General features: G+C 56.9%; 1 protein-coding gene across 4 annotated transcripts in view; it reads right to left on the bottom strand.

Annotated features, from left to right (window-relative positions):
* Positions 1-25,253, bottom strand: part of LOC144944624 (uncharacterized) — a 56,138-nt gene that overhangs the window by 18,940 nt on the left and 11,945 nt on the right. For 2 of the 4 annotated variants that reach the window (XM_078872949.1, XM_078872952.1), the window contains exon 2: positions 7,947-8,059. In XM_078872949.1, the coding sequence (XP_078729075.1) occupies positions 7,947-8,059 (113 nt within the window). Of the gene's footprint in view, positions 1-7,946; positions 8,060-12,951; positions 13,048-13,925; positions 14,615-25,253 lie in introns of those variants that run through there. The other 2 variants (XM_078872951.1, XM_078872950.1) reach the window with 2 other exon arrangements.

Here is a 25,253-nt window from a genome sequence, read left to right as displayed (position 1 = left end):
TAGTTTTCATTTTAGCTGGGGGCACGAGCGTACCCGTGGGGAAGGTGAAGGCACGGCCCACAGGCGCTCGCTGCCGACAGCACGGGCCTCCACTGGGGGGAGCGTGCAAGTGCCCTCTCAGACCGAGGTATTTGGCCTCCTCTTCCACTCTGGCCAGACGCTTCAGCCCACCAAACGACGCGACCTGCCGGGCGACTGGCCGCGGCACGGCCATTGACACCGCTGGCTGGACGGAGGCGGTGGGGGCAGGAGGCTCAAGAAACTAAAAACTAAACTACACCCGAGAACCCGGTTCAACTCCGGGCAGTGGCCACTCCCCCAGATCCACACCCAGCACCTCCGCGGTGCTGCCGAGCGCTCCGAGTAACCCGGACTCATTCCGTAATGCAGATGACCGTGATAGAAATTCCACATTCCGATGGCGGGGACCAGTCCGCCCAGAGCACAATTGCCAAACATTTTATATGACGTTCAACACACATCAACAGCCCGCGTGGAAACAGACGCTGCCCGGACTCTACTTAATCTGTGACACTAGAATGCGTTGGTTCCGAGTGGTACCTTGCATGGTTCGGCACGGTGTCCTGGTGTTTAACGCCAAAGTGCTGGGAACTTCTTCAGGAAGTGAATTAAGCTAAACTAAAACGTACATTTCTAAATGTAGAGGGAAAAACCGGAGCACCCGGAGAAAAATCCAGGTGACACGCAAACTCCAAATATACAACAGGCGTCAGGGTCGGGATCGAACCCACGACCTATTGCGTATCAGGCAAGGTAGCTAACATCTCGCCACCACACCGCTGCTTCAACTGCCGCGCCGAGGCGGATCGCACCGAATCGGCGACCTTTGGATCCAAGTCCGGCGGTGCGCCGCTCACCGCTACACCGCGGCAGGGTTCCGATATCTCCACGAGCCGCTCAGGAGCTGCCAAGGGGAGAGGAGCGTCGTCCAATGCCGACGATTTGAGCGACGGAGGCACCTGACGTTTGTCCGGGTCGAGAGCGAGTGCGCCTGGGGCAGGACGCGTCGCTGCAAGATCAAAGGCAGATTCAAAGTCTAGAAGAGAGGACGCGTCCGTGGGAATCATGTCCACCGAGGAAATGGAGTGACGAAATCAGCTTGTGAGCGGGGTCTACGGTCGATTGCTCCGGTGCAGAATCGCGAGATGGTGACAGCTTGGGAAAGATGGCAACGCCCTCCATCCAGCAGTGGACGGATCATAGCAGAGGATGATGATGATGAGGATTACATTCAAAGGTTGAATGCTTCAGCTCCATGAGTCTGAAAGAGGGGCCACGGTAACTCTCATGGTCATGATGATGATCCAATAGGAATTAAAGCCAAGTGTAGAGTTGTGTTGCTATTAGGGAATTGCCCAATAGAAAACTGGCCACAACGATCAAAAAGGTTTCCCAAGACGTCATCAAGCGACGTGGCGCGCCGTGCGTGACATCGTCTCGTTTCCACAGCGAGGAGCGTCACGTCACCATCGCTCGTCAAATGCTCCAGAGGGGCCGGGCGAGCGTCGTGGAATCCATGCGTGCGCGAGCGAACGTCGTCGCGGTCGCGGACGACGACAACGCTGCCGCCGAGACGAAGCGATCAAGCGCATCGACGACGCTACGCGCAGCCGCGGGGACCGGCGGGGAAGAACGGCGCGGGACGGCCACTCCGCCCGCTCGGCCCGCTCCGGCCCGTTCCGGCCGCCGCTCTCGGCCGGCGGCGCGTGCCCCCCTACTCCATCGCCGCGCCAACCACGCGACGGGAGCTTGGACAATGCGCTCCGCGGACACAATGGGCGCGGCAGCTGCGCTCGTCTTGTTTACGGTCGCTCGCATTCTTAACGATCCCCGCGGCGGAGATCCGATTGTACAGCCGTGCCACCGCCGCGGCGCGTACGGGGCTCGCCGTTTCAGAACGTTCGTCCGCGAACACGCGGACCGCGGGGCACGCACGCACCGCAATCGACACAGGTGGCGGGGCCTCTCTTTCCATTGCTTTGTTGGGGCAGGAGCGAGAGCTCAAGGCGACCAGAGGGAGAGCGTCGGGGCGCCGCGTGTCGCCCGCCCCAGTGGCTGTGGGATCAGCCGGAGGGTGGAGAGCGTCGGTAGCGAGGAGGTGCGTGGTCTGATCATACAGACTCGGGCGATCGCCAGTCTGTATTAGCAGACACCGCACCTCCGATGAGCACGGTTGGATGCGTACGGGGCGAAAGAAGTTCAACATACGTACGTATACGTCAGCACTTCTTAAATTTCCCGCGATTCGGTGATGTAGCCATGCCACTGCTCCGTGTGAGAATTGGTGAATGGCAGACCCAGCCACCCACGCACCCACTCCCGTCACGTGTATTTATAAACCCCCCCCCCCCACCATACGCATTGTACAGCGACACGTGCCCCATCTCCAGACCCGTGCCAGGGTAACACAATGCCCGTGTGCAGAAAAAGACGGCGGTCGCTGGCATCGCCACGGTTTCAGACGCGCTTCTGCGGCCGTCGGGAACACGCTTCCATTCCGACGTTAGGAAGCCACTCGGAGCCGTGCACTTTTAAATCATCTACATTGAAAACTAATTTAATTGGAACTGCTTCTTGTGTTTGGTTCGTTGTTCTTTCTCCGCACCTCCGATTAGTGCGGTTGGCTACGTACGGTGCGAAAGAAGTTCAACGTACGTAGATGAAGGAGTCAAATAACGAGCCACTGTTCTTTTGACCTCCGCAGCGTGAACCGCGAGGCCGCACGAGTGGCGCACGGCAGCCGGCCCTCGCGACGGCCCCACGGTCCCCAACGCTGGCGACGGGGTGAGCGTGGCGGAGCGGGACAGGGCTCCCGGACGGCGTCTCGGTCGCTCACGAGGTCACCCGCACCGCCCACCCCCACCGACTCCCACCCACGCTCTCCAAATCTCGCCTCACCCACGAGAGCCGGCACTCCACCCCCCATCGGTTCTCCAACGAAGAGAGACACAGCCGATTAACAACGTTTGAGAGCTGTAGGGTTGGATGGGTGGGAGGCGAGGCGGGGGGGCGGGGCAGGGAGCGAGGTGGGGGGCGGGGCATGGAGCGAGGTGGGGGGTGGGGCGGGGGGCAGGGTGGGGGGCGGGGTTGGGGGCGGGGCAGGGGGCGAGGTGGGGGGCAGAGTGGGCGAATTTTTCGAATGACCGACCGTGCCCAGCTGCTCGGCATGTGGTCGAGCACAGATACGAGCTGGACACTGCTCAGGCTCTGTGTTGCTCCTGCAGCCGGACCACGCGTGAGAAAACCGCCGTGACTTCTGGGTCACACTGGACAAACTCTGTTTGCGTGGTGAACAGAGGGTCCATCATCAATTGCCACGATCCATCCGCTGCTGGATGAAGACTTCCCCAAGCCGATGCCATCTCCCACGGGGTCGCATGTCAATCATGTAAATCAAACCAAAGGCTAAATATATACGTGATCGAACCCTAAAAAACCTGTATTATGGATGATATTGGTCGAGAAAGCCTACGTGTTAAACAAACCAAAGGCTCTTTGAGTCTCAGAGTTGGATGTTAACCAAATTGAGTGAAACACCACATCGAATAAAATTATTTTTGCGTGCAGTCGTCGCTTCAACTGAGAACCCGGTTCAACTCCGAGCAATGGCCACTCCCAGATCCACACCAGGCCCTCCACGGTGCTGCTCAGCGCTCAGAGTCATCCGCGCTCAATCCGCAATGCATGCAGCCGTGATAGAAATTCCACATACGTATGGCGGGGACCAGTCTGCCGAAAGCATAATTGGCAAATATGTTGTATTACGTTGAACACAAACCAATACCCCGTGTGGAACGGACGCTGCCCGGACTCGGATGCGTTGTTTCTGAGTGGTACCTCGCGTGGTTCGGCACTGCGCTGGGAACTTCTTTAACAAGTGAATTAAATAAACTAAAACTATCAAGTTTGTTATTTTACCAGGTAAGGCCCACTGAGCTGTAGAGTTATTTTTCAAAAGTAACCTGGTCACAAATGATAGCTCAATGAAGCAGCAGCCGTAAATACTCTAAACGCGTGATGTTCGACTCAAAATGTGGAGGGAAAAACCAGAGGATCCGGAGAAAAATCCATTCGACCACGGGGAGAGAGACACCACAAACTCCAAATACACGAAAGGCATCAGGGTTTGTATTGAACGCACGACCTCCTACGGGGGACTTCTTCAATAAGTTAATAAAACTAAACTAAATTTTATCTTACCAGGTAAGGCCCACTGAGCTAGAAAGCTCCTTTTCAAAAGCGACCTGGCCATCACAAATGATAGCCCAATGAAGTGGCTTGTCACGTGGACATTTATAGCAGCAGCCAAACACTGGATAAACGCACGATTCGAAATTAAATTAATCAAGAAGCTCCTGGCCCGTGCGAGCGTCGAACAGCTGTATGGCACGACCGCCAGAAACTACGCGGGCAGCGTTCGCCCACCCACCCACCGCGTGTTGGGAACGCGCTCGGGGCGCGCGTTACGCTGCCACGGGCGTCGGGCTCACGCACCCGACGAGAGTCCACGGCGCCGCGAGGCGGCGCGGCCAAAGTTTCCGTCGGTCGGGCGGCAGCCGCCATTAATTTACGACGCTCCAACACAGCTCCGAGCGGTTTCCGAGAGAGACAACGGCGGAACCCCCCCCGGCACGTGGCGGCGCCGTGCAGCGCTGCCGACAAATCAATATTTCACGACGGCAGCGCGCAGCTGCGAGGATTAATCCACCGGCACCCCACCCACCCCCCCCCCCCCCCGGTCACCCCCTCCACGCGCAGGTGCTCTCCGGCTGCTGCCAGACGCCCGCGCGAGCAGTAGCAGCAGCACAAAGCCGGCGCTTGTGCCCGTGCCGCTGGCGCGGCAGCTTCACCAACGGCTGCGCACGTCGCTTAAACCTGACCGCTGAGCCCCGTAGCGTCGGGGGGAGGTGGAGGGGGTTGGGCTGAAGAAGGCTTAGCCCCCCCACTGCTGTCGAATGCTCGGACCCCTTTTCTAAATTATTAAATTCTTATTCAGCGAGTCAATACAACGGAGGCACAGTATTTGACGCGAGTGGAGATGAAGCGATGGGCGCCGCAGCTTTGGCTCGCGTCCACAGCGGTCCTCCTCGCGGCACGGCGGCGGCGGCCCCCGCAACGCGAGGTACAAGACAGGTAAAGGACGGAGTTTGACAAGAGATGAGAGCGCTTTGCTGGTTTCCCATTGCGAGTAGCGCATGTGACGGAAGCCCTTCAAGCGTTACACACGCCTCCCCTCCCCGCGGCCGAGAATTACGTGGCCGAGAATCAGGCGGCCGAGAATGAACATGAGACCAGGGAGCAGCAAACACTACAAGTCAACAGTCCCGTGAACAGTTCCCAACAATAAAACCATCCGTGTACAGTGTGTAAATAATGCACAGAGCGCTTAAGGGCCTGGGTTTAGCTGTGGTGGTAGGTGGTGGATAAGAGGCACTGACAATTAGAATGAGCAGGCAATGAATCCAATTGCCCATTAAACACCGACGGGGATAGAGGTCGCTCAGACTCATGTCAGCGGTAGTTCTGTGATATCGGCTTCCGTGGGCCGTTCTCTAGCACCACGCTGGGCCACCTTTGTCTCCCCGGTGCTGACGGTTACGCATCAGGTGAGGCCCACGACTGATTCGGACTTTCGCCGCAAGTATCGGTCGGTCGCGAGCGGGAACCGAACTCGAGTGGCCGGGTTCGTCGTGCAGTGCGCTAACCGCTGTGCCACCGCACCCTGCCCCCCACACACTCAGCGTATCAAATCGTATCACAAACCCCTCGCAATGAATCCCAATTTTTTTGGAAACCTCTGCCAGAATCTCATGGTGGCAAGATGTCATCTGCCTCGCCTGGTATACAGGAGGTCGTGTGGATTTGTCTCCGGGTCCTCCGGTTTTTTCCTCCACATTTTTTAACACGCATTTTGAGTATTTGGCTGCTATAAATTTCCACGTGATAAGCCACTTTGTTGAGCTATCACTTGTGGCCAGGTCGCTTCTGAAAAATAAGCTACATAGAGCTCAGTGGGCCTTACCTGGTAAAATAAAAACAATCGTTTATAGCAGTTCTATTTTATAGTTTCACTTACTGTACAAGGGCGAGCGTATCTCCTGTACAGGAACACTCGGCTAGACTCTCAAGCCGCCCGCCGGCTTGTAGCAATGAACAATACAAATAGTTTAGCTCAACACCCCGTCAGACCCAACCCACGGGTTCCAAGCAGGCACGGGCAGGGTCCGCACTGCGTGCAATTAAAACGTGCCCACTAATTATTTGTATAATTAGCATCTGAATTACACCCCTCAAAGTATTTGGCAACCTGAAACTCAACGACATTTCCTCCAGAGGATTGCGCCATCTCAGAGCGTAACCCCAGTGAGCAATGGCCCAGCCCTGAAAAAAAACTTCATTGTGAAACGACTTTGCGCCGCTTCCAGCGAATCTATCCTAACACTTAACACGGTGGGGGGGGGGGTGCCCACACTTCCCCCGGGTAAACATTTCACGGAGGCAACGAGAGCGCCGCACGCACGGCGCGCTGCGGTCGGGCGGCGGGCCACGGTCGACGGTTTGGCGAGACGACGATGGCACGGACACGTTGACGCCGGCCGACTTTTCACAACAACCCGGCGAGCGTGCGCGCGGACAAGCACGACTTCACGCGGACTCACGTGGGAACGCACGGACGCACGCGGACTCGCGTAGACACGCACGGACACGCGTGGGCGCGCATGGACGTGCGTGGACACGGCGCCGCGGGTCGCCTCGACACGTGCACTCTGCCGCCATTCGCCGGGAACGCCGAGGCTGTGGCAGGTGGCTAATCCAGCCACCCCAAAGGCGCACGCAACAGTGACCGCGTCCCCGCCAATCACGGATGGCCGCAAGTAACGTCGTCGCTTGTTTGGCTTTTTGTATAAATAGATGTATAAATAAATATAAATAACCAATGGGAAAAATGGCGATTGTGTTTCATAAGCAGAAGTTAGAGGCAATATCCGCTCACCACTTCTCTCTCCGAGAGCCACGCTTCTCCCCAGACAACGCAATTATTTAGCGGCAGGACCCTGTGCCAGTTCCTGTAGATTGCCCTCCGATTGGTGCGACTGCAGCATATCGTTATTCGCCGACAGCCCGGGTTGAAGTGGGTGCTGACGTTCATTAAGAATCTTGATTTGAAGCTTTCGTGACTACAGGAATCCATACTCTTTGGTTCTTTCAGTAAAGTCACGTAGATAGAAAAGTAATAGATCACGACGTTTTGATCGCAACACAAGCAACTGTCATCAGCAGGAGAACTGCTGACGTAGGAGCGGGGATGGACCCGTGACCGACCTTGTGGATTATTGTCACTCCGTAGTTATTTCGATCGCTCGATGACATCGGTAGGTCACTGATAGATCAAAATTACACAAGGTGAGGAGTAAGGAAGTGAAAGCAAAGGTAAACAATCACCAAAACGCAGCTCCCTCTTAGACGAGCCCATATGTGTTGACAGCTCAATCGAACGAAAAGTGAAAAGTGCACAAAAGAAGCAATGCCAGATGAATGTTATAAAATGAAGCGGAGAGGCAAGAGAACACACGGACGGGAGAACACGCGCAGGTTACAGACATCGCACTGCTGACACACAAGGCGACGGAGACCAAACCGGGTGCGTCGTCGCAGCTGGAAAGGGATGACGACGGCCGACGGCCAAGAAGAACAACAAACAGGGCGGCAGTCAAAGGAACAGAACACGCCCCGTCGTGAAGGAGTGATGAGCTCAGCTCGCGTTCAGAGATGGCGATGGCTTGGCAAGGCCTTCAACCGGCAGTGGGTTGACTACGACAACCGGTGACAGTGATAATGACGACGGTGACGATGATGATGGTTACGATGCTGACGATGACGACAACGGTGACGATGACGACGAGTGAGTTGGTGCGGGGACTGACCTGAGCGCGTAGGTGTACCCCGTGTTGTCGGGCGCGAACTCTGGCGGGGAGTACGTGTGAATGGGAGAGAAGTCCATCCCCGAACCACGTCCCGGGGGGCACGTCGCCGGCTCCTGGCACACAAAACCGCCGACGGCGACACTCACTTCAGGTGGCCCCCCACCGATCGCCCTTCCCCCGACATCACTCTGACGGTCCGCTGTCACGACAAGCGGCGGTGCAGGTACAACGGCATCATCGTGCACGCAACCTCGGCGTCAACACCACACGGGTCCCGAGTGAGCGCTGCGACTGGCGGACAGAACAAGTCCCGTGCGCTGCAGCTTAAACTCAGCTATTGAACAATGTTTTTATTTAACCAGCTAAGGCCCACTGAGCTGTGTAGCCCTTTTCAGAAGCGACCTGGACACAAATGATAAAGCAACAAAAGCGGCTTATCAGGTGGAAATTAATAGCAGCACGAGAGCTGGACTCTCCCGGCTGGTGTGTATGTGGAACTTTTTCCGCAAAGTACGTAGGCCACCCGTGCTAAATGGGAGGCACGGAGCGGTTCCCTTCGGGAGCGAGCTGCCGAGGGCCGGGCAACTCAAGTGAAAAGGACCGCGGTCAGAAACTGCGGTTGGAAAGATCGCTGGAGGAGATGGGCGCAGGCGTTTATTTGAGAGGTCCAGAGACCAGGTAAGAGGTCCAGAGACCGAGGTCACCGCCACGCTCGATGTCACGCCGCGTTGGGGAGACCCCGGGGACTCCCTTCAAACCTCGCCGAGCGTCGCCGTCACCGAAGCGGGAGGTTTAAAGTTCAAATTCACACGATAGAATCTTCACACCGCCACCACCGCGGGCGTGCGTGCGGGTAAACTTTTACAAGGCCAACTTTTGAACCTGTCGTCTGATTATAATTCATGATTAAGGGATGATGGGTTTTTGGATGGCTGGGATTTTTTACCCGGGTCCTCCGGTTTTCCCTCCACGTTTAGAAACAGGCATTGGGATTATTTAGATTATTTTGCTGATATAAATGTTCCAAAGCCACTTTATTGAGCTATCATTTTGTGGCCAGTTCGCTTGTGAAAAGTAAGTTGATACCTCAGTGGGCTTTGCCTGCTAAGATGGGGGTGGTTTGTTTTTATCTGTTTGTGTTCAGGTGATTTGTTCACCTTTCTTGTACTTTGCACTCCTATCGTGTTTTTGTTTGTCATTGTAACGTTCTTACCCCGTGCCCTTACTGGACACCAGTGAAAGATCTTTATAGCTCATTGGATTCCTCCAGCTATAAATAAATACTCCGATTCTGAAAGATGATGCTCGCTTAATGCATGTAACAGTTCCTCTTTGAGGGAACACTTTGCGTAATGAGGAACGCGCGCCGTTGCAACGCAGTCGACGACCAACTACTTTCTCAAGCTGCGTGGTCGAGCGCTACGGGAGCTCCGGGTCTACGTGTGGAATGATACGGTACGCCGTGGTGGCGTACCCTCATCTCGTTTCTGTCCCGCCACGGAATGACTGCAGGCTGGTTTTTAGAGTGCAAATGTGATTCAAATTTGCGGAATTTTTATTAATTTATTCCCTGCTGTGTGCGCACAAGTAATTCCTCGTTTAACGTGGCACTTGTCGGGAATACCTGTGTGTCAGTGCAATTGTCAAGAAGCCGCTGCGTGCGTGCGTCACAAAACATCGTTAGTAGAGTGCCAAAAACACTTGGGATTCACGACCCCGCAATGACCCCGCAACGACGATCCCCCCGATGATGATGCCGCATGATAGGAACTTTACAATTTGGCGCTGTTACCCATCTGGCAATAAACCTATCCATGCGGTAAGCGAAAAACTATGTTTGGAAACAAGTGAAGTAGCTTACCTTAACATTTGTGCGCACGTGAAAAGACAGATAATAGGGCGAAGAGACATGTTACAATGCGATAGGCTTCATCGCAAATGCCAACCACATCACAATTGAGATAATGAATGCCCAGCGATGCAGGATTTAAGATACGCTGACACGGACGGGGCACACGAAGCCTCATCGTCTTCGATGACCGTGTTTCCAAGTTACAATCTGGCTCAGAGGGAACCCTCCCAGCTCAGCGAGGGTGGGTGATTAATCGCCACACACACACACAGGGGGTCACCTGCGCCAAACTGGGTCATCCCCCCCCCTTGCCTGGAAAAAAAACTCTGCAGAGCAAAATACCCACATTGTTCACGGCCACTGCCGCGCCGTGCGTGAACGCGCTGGCGCGATGCCCACGCACGAGCTCTACAGGTGGTGGATACCGTGACGGAGTAGGTCGGGGGTGGAACGGTGGCAACGCAGTTGGCGAGCAGAGCCGTGGTCTCGACGACCCCCGCTCTATTCCCGGCCACGAATGACATTGGTGGCGGATAACGTCCGAACCGGTCCCTGCGCACGCTCCGCACCCCCCCCCCCCGCTGCCCCCTTGCAGCGTTGGTGAAGTATGGTCAAACAATCCTCCCACCGCAATACGAGGTGTGGGGAGGCCGACACGCGGCAGTGGATTGTAACTTTACGGCTCGTGTTAGCTTGTGGGCGCCACGGTGGCGAGATGTCAGCTCCCTCGCCTGGTACACAGGACATGTTCTCCCCATGGTTGCGCGAATTTTTCTCCGAGTCCTCCGGTTTGTCCCTCCACATTTATAAATGTGTGTTCAAATTATTTGGCCGCTATTTATTTGCACATAAGCCACTTCGTTGAACAATTATTTGTGGCGAGTTTGCTTCTGAAAAAAAGAGCTATTTAGCTCAGTGTGCTCGGTAAAATAAAAAATATTTTTTAAGTTAAAGTTACAATGTATATATTGTAATGGCGTAATGGATACTGGTCACACACATGCGTGAAACGCATATCGGGTGCACAGCAGACGCATACCGTGCAGCGTGCGGTCCACACAAGAACACACCGAGTGCAGAGTCTGCGAACGATCAATAGGCTTTGCTATCGATTACGATGCAGTGATGGGCACATTCCTCAATCGCTGGCGACAGCGGCACCGCGCCGTTCCTCTGGCGGAGATATCCTGGTTGCAATCGCCTCTCGACAATAATAACAATATGGTTGAACACACGCGGAATGATTGGGCTGCGCACGGGGAACCGCAGCTCTCTGTCACGAGCTCGGTTTTCTCAAGTTTGCACGGGAGACCCGACGGGGGGCCCCTTAAGGCGTCCTTGGATTTCACCACGAGCGCCGAGCGGTGCCGCCGATAAAACAACCGCAGGATGGGGGGGGGCCACCAAGGGGCAGCACTCCCCCGCGGACAGCCCAGCCGGCGGACTCGGGAACGCGCTCGGGAGGGACGGAGGGACACGCTTGGGAATTCCGCTCCAGGCGATGGGCTGGAGCGGCGGCGCAGCGGTCGGCGCCCGCACCACGATCCCGGGCTACCCGAGTTCGATTACCGGCCATGGCTACCCATCAGTGGCGACTGATATTTGAACCCCCCCCAGCCCATTCCCCTTCACACCAGGTGTGAAGTATAAAGGGGCGCCGCGGTGGCGAGATGTTAACTCCCTCGCCTGGTATGCAGGAGATTGTGGATTCGATCCCAACCCTGACACCTGCTATATATTTGGAGTTTGCGTATCTCTCTGCCCCTGGTCACGTGGATTTTTCTCCGGGTCCTCCGGCTTATCCCTCCACATTAGAAACGTGCGTTTAAGAGTATTTGGCTGCTATAAATTTCACATAAGCCACTTCGTTGGGCTATCATTTGTGATGCCCAGGTTGCTTCTGAAAAAGAGCTACGTAGCTCAGTGAGTACCTGGTAAAATAATCGTAAAAAAATTGTCAAACATCCCCTACGAACGAAACGGCGTGGGAAAAAGCCTCATCTGTCATCGTGCCTCCGACGAGCGCGGTTTGCTCCGTGCGGCGCAAAGGAAGTTTAACGTACGTACGAGGGCTGTTGCCGCTGCCCTTTGCTTCACCGGGCAGTGGCTACACTCAGAAGCGGGAGGGAGAATGCGGGGGGGCAGGGGGACCATTCTCCTGCAGCGCGTTGGTGAGTCACTCGTCGAAAATAACACTCGGACAATTGCCAATTGCTCAAAACACAACCGAGAGTGATCGTCAGGACCGCTGCCCGGGAGAGGAAATGCGTTAGCAGCCAGGCGACAATTTGGGCGAACGGCCCCTTTGCTGTCCATTATCGGATCTCTAAGCCCGCACGCGTCACCCGGGGGTAAAGCCACGGCCACAGAGGACCCCAACAGCGGATTTAGCCGGGAGGTTGCGGCGTCCCTGAGCATCGATCCCTTCCCTTGCCCCCCCCCCCGCATCGACCCCCACTGGGCAGCGGTGGTGGTGACGACGCCGGCGAAGCTGTCAAAGTGAACGGAGCGGCAGGGGCCACCAGCGGGCAGGGTGAGCGTGATGGTGCTTGTCGATGAGCTTCAGGACGGTCGCACACCCGGGAGTTGGTTCCTGCGTTTGCGACGTCCGCGAGTCACACGCAGATGTCTTTTTACGATCAGGCGAATGGCGCACACTTAAAATTTTACGAGCGTGTAAGGATACAACAGAGACTGTAAACAGTGGGAACAACACCTAGATTCGTGAGGGTAGAATCAATGGTGTGAAGTTTGCCAGGTTAATCAGTACATGGCCAGCAATGACACCTGACCTTCGGCACACGCCTTCGCCTCTCGGCAATTTAACCTAATTCCCATCGCCATAAAGTCTGCCTGCGCGGGTCGTGCGCTCCCCATTCAGATCCTCGGCACGGTTCTGCCACGTGCACGGAGTGTGCCTGATGAAGGGAGCATCATACCGTGGATACATTTCGAAGCGCTTCACCGTTAATCATTTACCGTTAATCTCGTCCACGACATCCAAATGCCTCAAGTTTAAATACTTCAGCCAAAGCTATTCCACAAGGTGTATGCAGAAGATTGCATCAAATGGGGAAAAATAAATCAGCTCGCCCAATGACAGTTAATTTTTTTTGTCGACGATAAATAAAAACACAAAGCATTCTTGTCCACCCCAATGCTGGACGAGCCGTCCTCCGCGAGGAGTGAAACTCGCAACATCCCCCCACGTCGTCCAAGCGGGTCCCCTCGGCTCGTCCGGCGGTGTCCCTGCGGCCAGCGACACGGCGGCCGCTCCCGGCGAGGCCTCCGCGGCGAACACCACGAGGCCCACGAAGACAAAATGTTCCACCCCAGCCCCCTCCCCCCCGTGTGGCCTCCACAGACTGATGGGGCAAGTGCTGTTGGCGAGTAGCGGCACCTACGAAGGCTGACACGACGCACGAGGGGAGGGGGGGTTGCCAACACCACGCCCGGCCGCCTTTGTCTCCCCAGTGGTGCCTACGAGGTCCACGCGCGCACCGTTACCGGCACCGCGCCCCGAGGTCACAAACCCACAGCCACCTCCACCGGCAGGGCGACTGATTACCAACGTTTCAAGGATCAATTCGTTCTTTTGTCAAATTTACACTGTCTCAATTGTGCAAATGAATATTCTCTGCGAGCCGAACCGTAACATCGGCATAAGACGGGCACACAATCGGCATGAGACGGGCACACAATCGGCATAAGACGGGCACACAATCTCCATAAGACGGACACACAATCGGCATACGTCGTTAAACAACCGAGGCACGTGGTGCGGTACGCGCGTCTCCTCGAGTGATTTTAAATCGACGGGGAGACCCAAAACACCTCCCTCGGTCCCAAGAGGCAGCGGCGCGTCAAGGCCACGGCAGACGAGGCCGGAGAGGCCGAGGGCTGTGGTCAAACAGCTCGGACATCGCCCAGAAGCCAGAGGGGGCGCGCACACACGGACGCACACGCGGCGTTTTGAAAAGGAGCTCGTGAATAAGGCGGCTGGCCGGCGAAGCGGCGTGGATTGTACCCGGGGCACCCAGAGCCCGCGGGCACCGCAACAGGAATCGCGGCGCACGTGGCGGGCACGCCGGGTCGCTCCGTCAGGGTGCAAGGCGCTGGGGACGTACCTCGCCAGCTTCGCCTCCCACTTCTCACGCTCCCCGCCCCCCCGCAGGCGACTCGGCGGTTGATTTTCCCTTCTTTCTTCCGTCGTCAAAAAAAATAAACTTTTGAAGCCCTGATTTAAAGGTCACGTGACAACAACAAAAATCCACCAAACCAAAAAACTAAATCTCTGCCGCTCAGTGGCTCGGAACGGCGCGGCAGGAATTCGTGGGGCACGCGCCCCCCCCCCACGCGGGACGTGCCGAGCGGGCCCCCCCCTACGCAAGACGTGTCGAGCGGGCCCCCCGCAGGCCCCCGTTAGACCCCGGGCCCCATCGCCGCCCGCGGGAGAAGAGGGCCACGCGGCCTCAGCAGCCTCCACGTGCGGTCGCTCCGGAGAGAGCCGCGAGCACGAGCCCCCAACCAGAGACCCCGGCGCACGTGTTCACAAGTCCAGATAAATAAATAGATTTCGTGCCATGATTTTTTCTTAAAAATCTCCCTTTTTCTTTCTCTTCGGAGAACCACTTCTTGCCTTGACGTTGCCCACGAGTGGAAGCAGACCCCCAGCGAGATGCACGCGGGGCTGGCGCGCAGAGCGCACGTCACTCCCTCTCTCCTCCCTCTTGCTCTTCTCGCACAACAACACTGCCACAAGATGGCCACTGCTCAACCAGGGCTCTTACATCGGTCACGTGGGGGCCCCTCCTCCTCCTCCCCCGCAACACGAATGCAGCACACGCGGACGCACGCATGGACACACACACGCACGCACGGCCACACGCTGCACACAATCACCACGTGACCGCAGAGAGCGCCTCCCTCCTCTCCCACCCCCCACCTCCCTCTAATCCGAGTGGCTCCCCCCCCACCACCTCTCGCCTGGCTTGGAAACGCCGTGGGGGTTTTGTGTCAACAAACACGGCGGCGTCCTGCGCGCACGACGTCGCCGGAGATGGGCGGCGGCGGGGGGGGCGCGATACGAGGTGTGACCAGGGCGACCCGTGACCTTGAGCCGTGAACTCGCAGAGGAATTCGGTCACCCGCACGCCTCAAATTCGACTTCTCTCTGCGACCCACGGTGGCAATTGTGGGTTCTTTCGTCGCGATCGTCAAATGTCACCAGTCTCCCTCGATGCGTGGACGCGATCTCATCCGGTACTTTGCGATCGTAGAAATGAGCTCGTGATGTTTAAACCATCGGGGTATGTTTACACTTATCTTGCGGCCGGCGCGGAGGGGCACGTTTAAGTAAAAACGAAAATGTTTTAGTCCTTCAGCCTCCCGGTCGGGTCATCACCGTCAAAGGGAGTTCACAAGTAACTAGAACGTTTGCCACCGAAATCCTGAGCTGTGAAGAGACATCCGCCACCCAGAGGCACTGCCCCGTCCCCTTCCAAGGGGCCCGCATGGGCCGCTCGCGGGAGAACGTGGCAGGAGGGGACATTCAGACGTCGGCGCGACGAGAAAACTGGGGACGCGACGCCGCAGCCAAAACGCGACGTGGATTTTGCGCCTTTTTGTGCCGACGAAGGCCTCCCCCATACCGAGTCGTTGGCGGTGGTGTCGTGTTTCATTTTGACCGCGCTTCACCGCCCACAGTGCGGGTGGGTGATGGGGTCAAGGGGACGAGGCTCGCGACCGGTTTTCAAAATATCGCCGCCACTGCTGTACGCCGGCCGGCGTGCCACCGCTCCCACCCGCCCCCCACCGACGTATCTAACACCAAGCCCCATACGCGTTTAGCGCACACTGCAGGACCCCCCCTCCTCTCTCAGCCTCTTCATAACAACAACAAACTCTCCAAGCCCTGCCACGCGGCGCTCCACGCTCTACCAACAGCGACCCCCAACTTGACGAGAATATTTTCAGAGTTATTCCGTAGCCATGGCGACCGCTATTGTGACCACGCCCTCCGCGTTCAAATCCGATTGGTCGCCACCGGTCACGAGGCGGAGGCCTCAACCCAACGCCCCCCACCTCCCGACTCTCGCCCCACCCCCCAACTGACCCATCAAAGACCCCTGTGTAGCTCCAACAGGCTTCTGGAGCAAGTGCTGTTAGCGAGCACCTATGAAGGACGGCACAAGAGGGGGTGGTTGGCCAACACCACGTCTGGCCGCCTTTGTCTTCCTAAGTGGCGATGTTTACACCGCACCAGGTATTCGTTTGAGGCCGAGTCGACCTAGGGGAAGCCCAGGACCGGTTGAGATAATCGCCACCGGTGTTGGCCGTGAGCGGGAATCGCCCACCCAGCCACGAACCAACTCGCCCACCCAGCCACGGACCAACTCGCCCACCCAGCCACGAACCAACTCGCCCACCCAGCCACGGACCAACTCGCCCACCCAGCCACGAACCAACTCGCCCACCCAGCCACGAACCAACTCGCCCACCCAGCCACGGACCAACTCGCCCACCCAGCCACGAACCAACTCGCCCACCCAGCCACGAACCAACTCGCCCACCCAGCCACGAACCAACTCGCCCACCCAGCCACGGACCAACTCGCCCACCCAGCCACGGACCAACTCGCCCACCCAGCCACGGACCAACTCGCCCACCCAGCCACGAACCAACTCGCCCACCCAGCCACGAACCAACTCGCCCACCCAGCCATGGACCAACTCGCCCACCCAGCCACGAACCAACTCGCCCACCCAGCCACGGACCAACTCGCCCACCCAGCCACGAACCAACTCGCCCACCCAGCCACGAACCAACTCGCCCACCCAGCCATGGACCAACCCGCCCACCCAGCCACGGACCAACTCGCCCACCCAGCCACGAACCAACTCGCCCACCCAGCCATGGACCAACCCGCCCACCCAGCCACGAACCAACTCGCCCACCCAGCCATGGACCAACCCGCCCACCCAGCCACGAACCAACTCGCCCACCCAGCCACGGACCAACTCGCCCACCCAGCCACGAACCAACTCGCCCACCCAGCCACGAACCAACTCGCCCACCCAGCCATGGACCAACTCGCCCACCCAGCCACGGACCAACTCGCCCACCCAGCCACGAACCAACTCGCCCACCCAGCCACGAACCAACTCGCCCACCCAGCCACGAACCAACTCGCCCACCCAGCCATGGACCAACCCGCCCACCCAGCCACGAACCAACTCGCCCACCCAGCCACCCGCAGCAGCTGAACCACTCCCGTCAGAGTCCACACGTGGGACCCCACCCCGAGCCGTGCAGCCAACAACCACACCCGGCGGCCCTTCCCGTGGAATGTGACTCACTTTGAGCGGCTGGCACAGGAAGGCATGGGGGGGGGAGAAAGACAACATGAAAATCGTTCGTAATTTACAGCAATAACTCAGCCACCACGCAACGCCAAAGTGGCCGCTGTTAGGCTCAAGTCTTGCGCTGAAGCCCGCGATCGGTGCGGTTACACAGGAAGCTGTTTTTGTTTCTGGGCACAGGGTCCAGTCTTGGCTACTCGCTGCCTAACAAAGTCTCGGCCGAGTTTTGGCGAGTGCACAATTAATTTGCGCGACTGTACTCAGATATTTTCAACGGAGGCAGCAGTGGCCCAGCAAATGCATCGGGAGGGGAGCTGTGGGGGGTTTTGGACGCAGTATATTCCAGACACGTTGACCAAGGAGGTAATTACGGGTGGATCACAACAATAACGGGCCAGCAGCTGTTTTACCATGGTTTTAGAGCTTATTTGTGACAATCGCCGGTCATAATAGTGTAAGTTTCAATATTAGTTTTCTTGTCACCGTGGATTCTAACACGGGGTGTTTTCTCTGACGTTCCGTACTTCTGGTTTTTCAGGTCAGGGTCTCGGCTCGAATGCGCTTCGGGGCAGTCCCCGTCGTCTTCCGTGCCGCACGGTGGCCCCGAGGCGGCGGTCTAAATTCCACATTGAGACGGCGGAGGCCGGGTGCTCTCTCCATCACCGCAACAACAACAACCACCACCACCACTGTTGCCTTGCCACACGGCGTGGTGACTGCACACCGATCGTATCCACCCCGGGACGACGCCGAGTCGCGTCAACCCAACGACTTCGATCGCGCGATCTCTGCCGACGTTTGCAGCCGGCCGGTTGTTACCGCACGCTGCGCCCAAAGTCTCGTGGCCAACTCAACAGCGACGAAGATGAAACGTCGAAACAGCCGCCGCCCGCACCTGGCGAGCCGCGACACGGCCGTTTAATCCGAAGCCAGCCGAGACGCGCCTCTACCCCCGAACCCCACGGGCCTTTTACTTTTTTTTCCAGCTCTCTTAAGGCTGCGGCGTCAAATCCACATTTGATCGGTGGAGGGGTGGCTTTGTGAACACAAGAGGCGTCTTCGCTGCGCCCAGCTGACACGGACACACGGCACGGACACACGACACGGACACGCGATCATGTGTGACACCACTGATCTTGCCACTGGCTCCATCTGTCAACAGCACAAAGACCCCCGTATAGTCTTTCAACAATTTGTTCAGCCAAGTACTGTTGGCGTTAGCGAGCACCCATGAAGGGCAGCACGGCACACATGGGGCTGCGTGGCCAGCACCACGCCCGACTTAGGGGAGGTCCAGGACCGATTCAGATAATCACCACAGGTGTTGGCCGTGAGCGGGAATGAAACTCGTTGGTTCGTAACGCAGCGCTCTAACCGCCGTGCAACACCATAATTGCCGTCATCACACCGGATATTTCCACTTAAGGTTACAACAGTGGTTCAGGGTTAACCATGAACTTTTAGATCTACGAACACGAACCTGGTGAATGAAACAGACCTCAACGTTCAGATTTTTTCGAGCGGCCGAGCGCCCGTGCCCACCAGCGGTGCCGAGGAGGGACCCTTTATGCCAGGGGTCCCCAACCGGGCCGCACAGCAAGAGGTGAGCGGTGAGTCCGTGCGTGGCCCGCCCCCATTGGTTTATTTACTACTTGCGTCCGCGCCTCTTTCCCGCACTGGGCACTTGTCTCAGTCACAGTGTTGGTGAGCACACAAGCTGCTAACCCCTAGTAGCCAAAATGAGTAAAAAACAAACATCGCTGGAGAACTTATTTGAAAAGGGGGAAAGACCCAATGATGAACACCCCCCCCCCCCCGGTCTGTGAAAAAATTGTCTGCAAAAAGGTATGGGGACCGCTGCTCTACTCGACAGGTGTCGCCACCATTTTATGACATCTGGTTCCCCACCTCCTCGCCCGTGACCGACCCGCGCCCATCTTAGCGCTCCCCTCATACGAAAGACGCAGTGCCATACGATTAAGCACTCCGCTGCTCGGATATATGGAACTGCCTCCCTGAACACATTATCGGCGAGATCACCGATTCTGCTCTTCACGCCTTCGAACGCCGAGCACACACATGGACATCTCCTAACTTCACCGCACGCCTTGTAGGACTACGGAGTCTTTGAGCTGCAGTGAACCAGTGATGATGCCGATCGGACATACCAATGTCTGAGATGGCTAATTGTTCGCAATTGCACCTAATAAAAAATATTCACGCGCCACCTTGCACCGGCTCAAACGCGCTTCTGCGCCGTGCATCGCCGAGCTGCGCGGCCGGCAGAAACGTTCGCCGAGTGCAACGCCGCCGCCGCCGCTGGCGCAGTCGATCCCACGGGCAGCACGTGGCACAGCGGCACACGCGCCACTTTGCACCATCTTGGGAACGCCCAGCTTGCTTCTGCGTAGCCGCGACCTCACTCTCGCGCACAGGAGTGTGCAGCCAGACGCTGCCCCAAGCCCTGCACAAACTTTCGTTGATCCGTCATCCCCGCACAGCCATCCACGACATTTAGTGCAGCCGAGCCTTCGAACGGTCCTCGTACAGCGTGGTCCAGATGTCGTCTTATGATCCCCCCCATAAACTGACCCGAAACATGTTTTTCCTCTGCTAATTCATTTCTGTTTTCACACCCATGAGTGTGCAAAAATATTAAGTCACAAGACATCTGGAACACTCTGTAGATCGGCCCGAATGGGCACCTAGTATACAGGAGGTCGTTGATCCATTCCAACCTTGATCCTTGTGTGAACATTATCTCCCCGTGGTCATGTGAATTTTTCTCTGGGTCCTCCGGTTTTTCCCTCCACATTTATAACGTGCGTTTAGAGTATTTGGCTGCTGTACATTTCCACGTGATAAGCCACTGTGCTGAGCTATCATTTGCTGCCCGGTCGCTTCTGAAAAAGAGCACGATAGCTCAGCGGGCCTTACCTGGTAAAATAAAATAAGTAGTTAGTTGAGTATAAACGCTCCTTTAATCCGCTGCACTTCAGCTGCAGCACTCAACGCCGCATCTGAAGGCACGCGCTGAACGTTCGCAGGCGAGAGGGAAAAGTTAATAGAAATATTTGCTACGGTGCCCAAAGTTAACAGCACAAATATACGGCGATTGCAATATCAGTCAACAAATGTCTCATCAGAGGCTTTCGATATCACGGTTCAGTTCCTCTACAGAGCCGCCGCCGCCACAGTCGTCGGCCTGAAACTTCCTCCCACCGCTGGGCAAAGGCCCCCCCCCCACCGTACTCTTCCAATCCTTCCTCTCCTTTAGCTGCTCCTTTCCAGTTGCTCCACCGAGCAATTTGGAAGCCACCTCACGCAGGATGTACGTGTATGTACGTTGAACTTCTTTTGCACCGTACGTAGCCAACCGCGCTAATGGGAGGTGCGGGGGAAGGGCAAGAAACTTATCACAGAAAGCAGTTATGAAGAAATTAGTTTTCAATCTAGATTAGAAAAGTGCATAGCTCCAGCGGCTTCCTAATATCCGAAAGAAGAGGGTTCCAGACGGCCGCAGAAGTGCATCTGAAAGCACGCAATGTGGTGACTGTCTTTGTTTGATGGCTTGCCAAAAGCCGTTGCGAGGATGACCAGAGTTTGCGTGATGGTTTATGCTCCTTGACGAGCTGAGAGGTATCGTGGTTTTTTTGTGGTAAGCTCTTTCTGTGTGTAATGAGCGCAACCTTATCATGCAGTAGTTCAGCACCTGGAAGCCAATGCAGCTCAGCGAGCACTGGACGGACACGGTCGGATCTCGCAGTACCCGTCACGACACGTGCCAAAGAATTTCGTACACGCCACAAACGCCCCATGAAGCGTTGAAACGACGATGTACCCCCTAATCGGCCACGAACGCGTAACCGCGCAATTACAGTCGTATCGTTGCTATTATCACCTGGGTCATTGCCACCAGGGCTCTCCAGAGAGCGGCGGAAAAGGCCACAATAATAGATCGGGTGAGTGTGTGAGTGTGCGAGTGTGTGAGTGTGTGAGTGTGTGAGTGTGTGAGTGTGCGGGTGTGCGAGTGTGCGAGTGTGCGGGTGTGCGAGTGTGCGAGTGTGCGAGTGTGAGTGTGTGAGTGTGCGGGTGAACGTGTCCGCCCGACTGCAGTCTTGCAGACACCAACACTCGTCACCGTGACGGACGTGAAGAGCCCAACGGTCGACGGGCGCGGCACCGTGCGGACGCTCGCGCCGTCAAGCTGCAAAGAATGCGCCCAGTCCCGAAAGCGTCTCGCTTCCCGGCGACCCCCTTCGCGAAGCCCACGCGGGGCGTGCCCCACTGCCCTGCGAGTCCCCAAGGCGGCCGCGGTGGCCAGCGGGGAGCCTCTCGTGTTCAGGCCCGGGCCGCTCTCGGAAATCTCTTTGCCTCCAAGACAAACCGGGGCAGATAAAGAACCACACCCTTCCCTGACTAAAGATCCCCCGTGTAGCCTTAACAGACTATTGGGGGGCAACCCCCCCCCACTCCCCGTATGAATCTTCATGCCCTCCCCCCTGGCCACGCACACGTGGTCCCTGCCTAGGTGGGGCAGCCACCCCAATTCTCCCCCCTTCACTGGGCCCAACTCTGGCTGCTGTTCGCCCAGTTTCCGATCCCCCCCCCCGGCCCACCGTCATCCCTGTTCTGCGATCGACGTTTTGGAACCGGGCTCGCGTCGAGTTGCAATGAAAACATCGGACGAAAAAAAAAAAACGGACCGTCGGGGCGAGCGCAGTCACAGCACGCGCTGACGAAGGCCGGCATGGCACACGAGGAGGAGGAGGTGGGGCGGTCAGCACCCCACGCGCACGGCCGTCTTCATCTCCCCGGGTGCTCACTTGAGGCCGAGTCCATCTAGGGGAGGCCCCGTGACCGGTTCAAACATTCGCCACCGTTGTCGGTTGCGAGCGGGAGTCGAAGTCGTGTCCCCGGATTTGTTGCAGTGCGCAAAACCCACTGCACTGCGGGCACCCGCAAATAAAAAAAATTATAACGTGCACTCTATGTAGAACGTGAAATATGATGAGGTTGTACAGGATAACTCCCCTTATACGTTATCTCGTATACCCATAAATGCTGCTATCCGTGGGAGCAGTAGGGTCAATAACCTCTCCTTATCACACCGTGGCCCTGTTCTTCCTATTATCCACTATATTTCCCACAGATAAGGGGAGTAAACTCTAGGGAAAAAATCCCGCAGATAAGAGAACCGCGATACCGGTTGCCCGTGAGACGAGTTCTCCTGCAGCACGAGTAAGCGGTGCTTTTCGCCTCACGCAGGATTTCGCGACCAACATGATTATTGTTGTTATTATCATTCACAACAGATTTTTGGATCAGATCGCGCGAGTAAAACGTGTTTCGTTAAACCCTCCTCCAGCCAACATTTTCAGCTTTCTCGCACCTGTTTGATGATGATGCTGGTTGTGACTAGCAGTCAAACGTCCGCACTCAATTGTCAAACGTTTTGTGGATCGCTCTCCAACAACATTACCGGTGGTGATGCTAAAGCAGAAATAAATTGGCCCGTTTGTTCATCACGTGACAACTCTATTACTTGGCTGTGTCGGGAGGAGGGGGATTTGTGACACAACATTTTACTTACACCCAAAAATCGATTCATCATCATCATCACGATTCATGGGCAGAGAGCCCATAGGTGTCCACTGCACTTTTCGCCATCTGTTTCCACTTTCTTCTGCCTTGTGCCCATTTCCATAGGTGTCCACTGCACTTTTCGCCATCTGTTTCCACTTTCTTCTGCCTTGTGCCCATTTGCTCAAGTAGCGGCCACATCTTTCTGGCACCAATCTCTTACGTCGTCGTCAAGACGTTCTCTGTGAGGTCTTCCTCTCTTTCCGGTTACTTCCATTTTTCCAAACAACAACACTTTCAATGTTCCTGTTGTTGTCTATCCTACACGTGTGTTTAAATTGTGCCACCTTCCTTCTCATCACTGCCTGCATCATCAGGTCTTTTGTACTAATTTTATTAATTGTGTTTGTGTTTTCATCGGCCCTCCAGTAAAATTTGGGCCCTGGACAAATGTCCCGTGTTGCTCCCCCCCCCCCGCCTCTCAAAATCGGGTTCTGGTTCCGGTGCTCGCGGTCCCCAACAATCCGCGGCCCGGCGATCCAAGCGCAACGACGCGTCCGCCCGTCGGCGCGCGACGCCGGGGCGGCGGCTGCTGCTGCGTTCGCACCGGCACGACCAAGAATAACGGCGCACGCCGCGACACTCGAGGCGCCAAAAATAAACGTCGCCTCCCAACGCCCCCCCCCCTCCCCTCCCCAATGCCGGTCGTGGCCTCGCGTCACCGGGAGAGACAATCTCATCCCGCAGCTGTCGCGGCAACCCCCTGGGAAACGCGCGGCAGCCTCCGCGGCAACGCGCATCGCCCATCCTCGAGGGGGGAGCCCGCGGGGCAACGTGGGCAGGCCGGCACAGTCGCGGCTCCACCAGGTGGCCGGACACTCGAGGCCCGATCTCTCTTCCCCCGCCTTAGAACGTCGCCGTCGTCGCTGCCGCAAGGCTTCGCTCTACCCAGGCGGGACTTGCGCCGAGGCTCGGGACTCGGCATTTCGGAAGGGCCGTGCCGTGATTTCCGCGGTGTGTTGGGGGACGGCGGCGCTGCTACGCGGTGAGCCATTGGCAGGCGACTGTCCGCCGTTGCGATGTTTGCCCAATGCCAGTGACACTGCACGTGCGCGTGTTGAGCTCGCTATCAGCGCACGACAAAAGTGAACCATTTCTCCCCAAAGTGCTAGGCGTAATAACGTGGAAAAGACGAAGACAGCCTACGACCAATCTAGCAGTGGATTGAGCATGGCCGATTATGACGATGAGACTTCATATAATGCCTACGACGGGATCACTCGGAATCTGCTCGGTCTTTTCAGATCATGGAAGCTAAGCAGCTTGGAGCCTGGAGAGTGCTCCGATGGGTAACGACCATGCATCAATAACGACGCGTTATATAGGCTGTCGTGAGGCTATGTTGTTAGCAGCGCAGCAATATCCGCAAGTGCATGCTCCCCTTCCTTCGCCAACCCTGCACCGAGCGGCGTGGGACCAACGTCGTCAAACAAACCACACGACCCTGCGGGCACGAGGATGCCCCTCGTCCAGCAGTGGATCGGCGAGATCCGGTGCAACGCCCTGCCATAGGAACGTGGAAGTTCCAGTGGCTCAGGGCCGCCCACCAATGGAGATGGGCACCTCCCCCATGCTAACGTCGGGAATCGAGGCGAGCACCGGCACCGCCACCCCCACCGCCCCACCGAGCTCGTTACAGACCCCACACAAGAGCCTCCGGGGTTCGACCCCTAAACGCTAACCCCGAATTGGGGAAACCGTGGCCATCTCCGAGCCGCTGCAGATGCGGGCACGGCAGATGCGGCAGTCACGTCCTTCACGGATAGAATAAGAGTCGAGAAAGAGGCTGCCGCGGTCACCAGAGCCGGATGATCGTTCGCGCGCTGCCCCCACCCCGCTGCATTTTAAGGTACCGTGATCGACATCCACCAAGTCGCCTCCACAGAGGCAAACGAATGCCTTAGCAACCTCCACAAGACAAAGATCCCCGTACAGCCTTAACAGACTGTTGGGGCAAGGGCTGTTGGCGAGCGCCTGTGAAGGTCGGCACTGCACACGAGGGGGTTGGGTCCGTCTTTGTCTCCCCAATGGCGATGTTTACACACCGCACCAGGCACTCGTTTGAGGCTGACTCGACCTGTAGGAAGGCCCAGGACCGGATCAGATAATCGTCACTGGCGTTGGCCGCGAGCGGGAATCGAACTCGGGTGGCCGGGTTCGTAACGTGGCGCGCTGACCGCTAACTGCCACTCTTCAAAACCTCGACATGCACACACGTACACACATGGACGCATGCTCACTGCTAGTTTCCCCTTGCCATAGGAAAGAAGAAGAAGACCCCCCAGGCTCACGAGAAACCACAGCCGCCTGCACTCGATTAGTCGCGCTCTGCTGCGGGACCGCGACCGGGTGTGGCGTGTTCGCTCCAGCTCAACCCGGCCCACCACCAAACTAAAACTAAACTACAAACAATTTTTTTTATTTTACCACGTAAGGCCCACTGAGCTATGT

The sequence above is a fragment of the Lampetra fluviatilis genome, chromosome 35, assembly GCF_964198595.1.
Source record: "Lampetra fluviatilis chromosome 35, kcLamFluv1.1, whole genome shotgun sequence".
Lineage (NCBI taxonomy): Eukaryota > Metazoa > Chordata > Hyperoartia > Petromyzontiformes > Petromyzontidae > Lampetra > Lampetra fluviatilis.
The sequence above is the reverse complement of the archived record's forward strand: the minus strand, read 5'-3'. Positions and strand labels throughout refer to the sequence as shown.